The 6,230-nt window shown below is 58.0% G+C and overlaps 1 protein-coding gene across 1 annotated transcript; it reads left to right on the forward strand.

Annotated features, from left to right (window-relative positions):
• Positions 1-290: 290 nt before the first annotated feature.
• AQP2 (aquaporin 2) lies at positions 291-5,446 on the forward strand. Its single transcript, XM_044226771.1, has 4 exons — positions 291-724; positions 3,894-4,058; positions 4,431-4,511; positions 5,237-5,446. Exons 1-4 carry the CDS (start codon positions 365-367, stop codon positions 5,444-5,446), a joined length of 816 nt encoding a protein of 271 aa, XP_044082706.1. The 5' UTR covers positions 291-364.
• The last annotated feature ends 784 nt before the right edge of the window (positions 5,447-6,230 follow it).

Consider the following 6,230-nt stretch of genomic DNA (forward strand, 5'->3'; position numbering starts at 1 on the left):
GGGGGTAGGGGAAGCCCTGGGGCCTCAGCCCTGGGGGAACCAGGGCACAAACACGGAAAACCAGGGGACGTCAGTCCTTATCTGGAGCTCATTAATGGGGAACATTAGTCAGCTGTGAAGGCCAAGATGGGGTGATAGGCATGCGGGTGGGCAGGGGTGGGGGGTAGGGGTAGCCGTAGGAGAGACAAGGTAAGGGCCCAGACTCCACCTCTACCTCACGTGTCCCAATCCAGGATGGAAGAAGCCTATATAGGCCCCTGGCCCAGCCTCCCCAGAGACCCTGAGAGAGAGACAGAGACAGAGAGCGAGAGAGACCGTGCTCCACAAACCTCCTTCCACCACAACTGCGGGGCCAGCCCACAGCATGTGGGAACTCCGGTCCATAGCCTTCTCCAGGGCTGTGTTTGCAGAGTTCCTGGCCACGCTCCTCTTCGTCTTCTTCGGCCTCGGTTCGGCCCTCAACTGGCCACAGGCCCTGCCCTCCGTGCTGCAGATTGCCATGGCCTTCGGCCTGGGTATCGGGACCCTGGTCCAAGCTTTGGGCCACATCAGTGGGGCTCACATCAACCCTGCTGTGACTGTGGCCTGCCTGGTGGGCTGCCACGTCTCCTTTCTCCGAGCTGCCTTCTACGTGGCTGCCCAGCTGCTGGGGGCTGTGGCAGGGGCCGCTCTGCTCCATGAGATCACACCACCTGACATTCGAGGGGACCTGGCTATTAATGCAGTGAGTAACCAGAATGTTGTCCTTTCCACAATGGGAGGTCCTGGGGAGTCCCTTGGAAAGGGTGAGATGGGAGGGACCAAATCTGGGTGAGGGTCTGGGTGGGGAGAGAGAAAGGTGGGGAGGGGGGAGGGGGAAGAGAGGGAGAGATGTTGGAGCCAGGAGCACAGGTACCATAAAGGAGCCAGGGTAGAAGGAGCGATGAGGTCAGAGCAGAGGCAGGATCCAGGCGGGTCTTCTGGCACCTTCTGCCCTGAGCCTCACGGAGGAAGAGCAGCATCAAGGTTGTTGCAGACTTGATGCCCACATCACAGTGAGGGCTGGGCCAGATCTCAGCCGAAGACACAGTCCCAAAGCAGATGTGCTTTCTGAACTGGGAGGAACCTCAGAGTGCTAGTCCCAAGGGTTTTCTCAAGGAAAGAAGGATCCAGTGTTTTTTCAGCATCTGCGTGCGAGCCTCACAGCAGTCTCCTCACAAGCCACACGTGGACACCTCACAACTGAGCTTTGAGGCAGGGAGGGGTATATCCATTGCTTAAGGTGCCAGAAGCCAGCCTTCAAACCCAGGCTTGACGGCAAGACTCAAGATCTTTCCACCTGACCCTTGTACCCTCTCTGAGCCATCACCTAAGACTTGTTAAGGAAACCGAGGCTCAGAGAAGGGGAGGGATGGACCAAGAGTTCTACAGTTTGTCAATACCAGAGAAAGCACCAGAACTCAAGGCAAAACTGAAGAGGCAAGGTCTCTGCAGACCCTGGAGAGGGTCCCCAGAGCCCGTGACTAACTGCTGATTACATGAACGATGGCTAATTGGACACCTTAGGCATTTTGAGAGCTGGGGAGGATGCCGCAATCCCTCCCTTTCCTCGTTCTCACCTCTCCTACCCTCTCTCCTGGGTCTGTGCAGGTCTCTGGCCTCTGAGGCCATGGGTGCAGCGGCAGAGTCTGTGTCCCTTCAGTACACCTCTCCTTCCATCCCCCTTCGTAAGTCAGGGCCACAAGCACCCCATCCCTGCCTCGATGCCCTGCCTTTCCCCGGGCTGCTGGATAAAAGCTCCGATGTCTCTGAGGAGTCCTACACGGTTTCTGGGGCCGCCCCCTCCTTTGCACAGGTGGCCCTTCCTCATGCAAGGGGCAGAAATGTCCCAATTGAGGAACTTTTTTCTTCTTCAAAATGGAAAATATGAGGAGGCTGGGGGCTCAGGGATGAGAAAAGGCTAGAGTGGCCATGGTGGGAGACAGACTGAGGAGTGTGACCCTTTCCAGTGAGAATGAAATGAGTTCTGTTCCCAGCAAGGAGAGGGCCAGTTAAACTGCCAGAGGAACTTCCTGAGAGTATGTATGGCCCAGAAAGTCTCAGAATGAGTGGCTGGAGAATCTCCTCTAACAGCAAAGTAGTGGGAATGTTAAGGGGCCATGGAGACACTCACTCCTGCTTCCCCATCATCTGACAGTCAACTGGGTTCCTCAGAAGGGAAGGGTCCGGGCCAGAGAGGGTCTCAGCATTTACCTGCTCAGCATTTGCCATCTTGAGGAACTAGGGAGAACCCTGCCTGGCTGGACTAGGGCAGCAGTGGGACTGAACTGTCTAGAGGCTAGAAAGCTAGATGAGACTGTTCTAGACTCATCCCCAAGACTGTTGGAAGAACCAAGAACCCCAAGACTGTTCCAGGCTCCTCTGAGGTCACTGGAAAGGCTGGCCTAGACACCAGAAAGTTACCACTGACATGCCCCTGCTCTTTGCCTGGCCAGGTACCATCTACTTCTCGGTACAACACTGTAAGATGAATTCTGTGATCCCTCTACTCTGATTGGGAAATGGAGGCTCAGCATTCAGTGTCTCCAATCACAGAACTGGCCGGTGTCAGCACCTAGAAGTGGAGGCAGGGCTGTCTGACACTAAGTCCACGTTCTCACTTCTCCCTTAGAAAAGCCACTTACCAGTGGGGATGGGGCTGAGGCTCTGCTCTTATCATTTCTAGTCCTCTCTAGCCCTCCCGACTCTGTTTTCTTTTCTTTTTTTTTTTTTTTCCCCGACTCTGTTTTCTTATCTCCATTTTAAGGAAGGTCAAACCGAGGCTGAAGTAGTAAATAGGGTCCCATGGCAGGTTACAGGCCTCCAAAGTATGCCTTCAAAGCTCCTTTCACGAACCCCCACTAGAGGCTCTAACATTGGACTAGGGGAGTGAGGGGCATGAGGTTAGACCCTAGAGACCCAAGGGTGCCAGCCTGATGGCTAGGACCCAAGAGTGGGGGTTCAGGGCCTGGAGAAAAAGCATGGGAGCTGAGAGCTGTCCTAGTGCCAACCGGTGCAGAGCCCAGAGCTTGAGGGCAGGGTGTAGGACGCAGGATGACAAAACCCAGGGAGAAATCCAGTGCTGGGTGCGGCCCGGTTATGAAATAGCCTCTTAGCTCGGCCCCAAGTTCTCTCATTACCCAAGGTGGGGTCTGCCAGGACCATGGGCACCCCACCTGGTCCACAGGCCCCTCCACACCATGGTACAGGGCACCAGCGCCCCCACCCTAACTTCATAGGATATGCAGGGAACAAAACCACAGGGCAAAACTCAGGCCTGAAACACAGTGTGGAACAGGCAAGATCTGGGGGGTCAGGCAAAAGTGAAAGGAAAGAGTGGTACCCTGGGCTGATGGGGTAAGGTGATGCACCAGGACGGTCCCCAGGCCCAAGTCCCAAGACCCCCCTGGGGCCCTTTGCCCACAGGAGGAAAGACTACAGGCCTCTCGTTACCTCAGTAGATCTTAAGCCCTTGAGAGCAAAGAAGGCCTTTCTGTTACCCGCCCGAAATCTTCCTGCTGCAGTCAAGACCTCTTCCCTTCTCACTGTTCAGGAAACAAATTGTGCACCTCAGCATCCTTTTCCTCTCACCTTGGGCACACAGTCACAGCCCCCCAAAATCTAATGGGCTGTGTGGTCGTTTTCCTACCTCTGGCCTGGGGATCACCAGCAGTCCTGGGGTCCATCCCCCTACCTTTGGGCCACAGCCCGGGAAGAAGCCATCATTCATTTGGGCTAATGGGGCTGGGGAGCCCAGTTGTTTCAGTCCCAGCCCAGAGGCCTCCCTGGAGCCGTGGCTGCAGATGGGCCTGAAGATGAAGCCAGAGTGGGGAGCCTGCTCAGCATGCCCCCACCCACCCCATCTCTTTCGCCAGCTCAGCAACAACACAACAGCGGGCCAGGCTGTCACAGTGGAGCTCTTTCTGACCCTGCAACTGGTGCTCTGCATCTTCGCCTCCACAGATGAGCGGCGGGGAGACAACCTGGGCACCCCCGCCCTCTCCATCGGTTTCTCTGTGGCCCTGGGCCACCTCCTTGGGGTAGGTCATGGCCACTGCTCTAGCCTTTCTGGAGGCACAGATGTACAGACCTTCCCCAAAGAAGCAGACACACAGACCACTCTAGAAAGAGATACACATACTCCCCAAAAGTGACAGACACAAAGACCCCCCCCCAGGGGACAGATACACAGAACTCCCCAGAGGGACAGTCATGTGGCCACCCCAGAAGTTTTGAATCCCTGGTACCCCAAAGGAACAGATCTCGCGCCAGCCTCCAATGAATACAGAACACTGAACATATAGGGACCAACTGCCCATCCCAGGATTCCGTTGAGGTTGAGGTCAAGTGCTAGAGAGGGCCACAAGGACCCCCTGCCCTGTCATCACCATATCCACTGCCTCCCCTTACAGATCCACTACACCGGCTGCTCCATGAACCCTGCCCGCTCCCTGGCTCCTGCTGTGGTTACCGGCAAGTTTGACGACCACTGGGTAATGACTGAAAACTCCCTGCCTTCCTTCCACCTTCCCCTCCCTCAGACACCCATCTCCAGGAGGGCTGGAATAGAGTGGGGTCAGAGCTCAGAGAACCTCAGCACCCGTCCTGGGGAGCCTGGGGTTCCACCTTCCCAGCTGGTGTGGACCCTGCATTTCCACATGCCTCAGAGCAGGTAATAGCAGCGGCTGCCTCACTGGCTTTTTGGAAGAGTTAAGTGACGCTCCCTTAAGTGAGGTGTAAAACAGCTCACATGGTGGGCTGGAAACCGTAAAGGGTAATGTTTATACTAGCTAATACATCCATTTGTGTTATTCAGCGCTCATCTAGCCTCAGTATGGGCCAGGCCTTATTCTAAGTGCTTTGTAAACATGACCTCACTTAATTTTCGAGACCACCCTAGGCGGTAGGCATTATTACAATGAAAGGAAACTGAGGCACAGACAGGGTGGGCCAATTGCCTCTGGTCACCTGGGCAGTCCGTTTGGAATTGGCGCTCTTAACCCCCAACTAACCAGATGCCCCCACCAGCCGCCGCTGGCATTACTAAGTCTGCCAATCCCCTCACCCCGGTTCATGGACCACGTGGGAAACCCTCTTTTCAACATCAAGTCAGGGGAGCGCGTCTGGAGGGTGAGGGGCGCGGGTAGTCGTGGCTCCACCCGCCCCCTCTCCCCCAGCCACTATCCCGGTCCCCAACCGGCTTCTCCACTCGCCCCAGGTCTTCTGGATCGGACCCCTGGTGGGCGCGGTGCTGGGCTCCCTCCTCTACAACTACGTGCTGTTCCCACCGGCCAAGAGCCTGGCCGAGCGCCTGGCGGTGCTCAAGGGGCAGGAGCCCGACGCCGACTGGGAGGAGCGCGAGGTGCGGCGGCGGCAGTCGGTGGAGCTGCACTCGCCGCAGAGCCCGCCTCGGGGCAGCAAGGCCTGAGCGCGCGGCCCGCCCGGCCCCCCGAGGACCCGGTCATCCCCCACCCCCACCCCAGGCTCGGTGAGGGGAGAGCTCCGAGTGGCTGCCCGCCGGCCGCCCAGCCCGCCCCTCCCCTCCCCAGGTCCAAAGTCCGCCCGGGCACCGCCGCGGAAGAGCCGCTGCCGGGGCTGTGGGAAGGCGGTGAACCCGGCCGTCCCCCTGTCCCCAGGCTGCTAGCCGCGAGCAGTCCGACGCTCTGGCTCCTTGCGGGGAGCTGGCCTCTTGGGGAGGGAAAGTCAGCAGGCAGAGGAAGGCTCTTGAGAGGCCCGGCACCGGTACGGCGGGGGAGGGAGATCTGGGAACGGTGAGGCAGGTTTGGCTAGTGTGTGAGCGTGTGTTCCTCCCCAGCGTCCCTCTGTCCCCAAGTGCACCGTGGTGCAGGCTCCCGAGAGAGTGGCTGTGCCTGTGGCGGTGCGAGGGCACCGGCTGGCAACCTCTCACCCCCCTCTTGACGCCCCCCCCCCCCACCAGTGCAATAAATCTACTTCCTCTGTAGCTCGGTCCTCCCGCAGGAGCTCTGAGAGTGACCTCCGGAAGGGAAGCGGAAGGTCTGGAGGCCCCTGAGAGGGCGGAAGGGAGTGCCTGATGGCCAACCCCTACCCTGCCTCTCCTGGAAAATTCCCCCAAGCTGCAACGCTGGGCCCCAAGATTTGCCAACTTCCGTTGCTAGAGACAGGTATCAGCCAGAGAACAGCTTCTCCAGAAGTGGCCTCTGGGAAAAGGGAGGGTTGGGTGGCCAAGGACC

The sequence above is a fragment of the Neovison vison genome, chromosome 12, assembly GCF_020171115.1.
Source record: "Neovison vison isolate M4711 chromosome 12, ASM_NN_V1, whole genome shotgun sequence".
NCBI lineage: Eukaryota > Metazoa > Chordata > Mammalia > Carnivora > Mustelidae > Neogale > Neogale vison.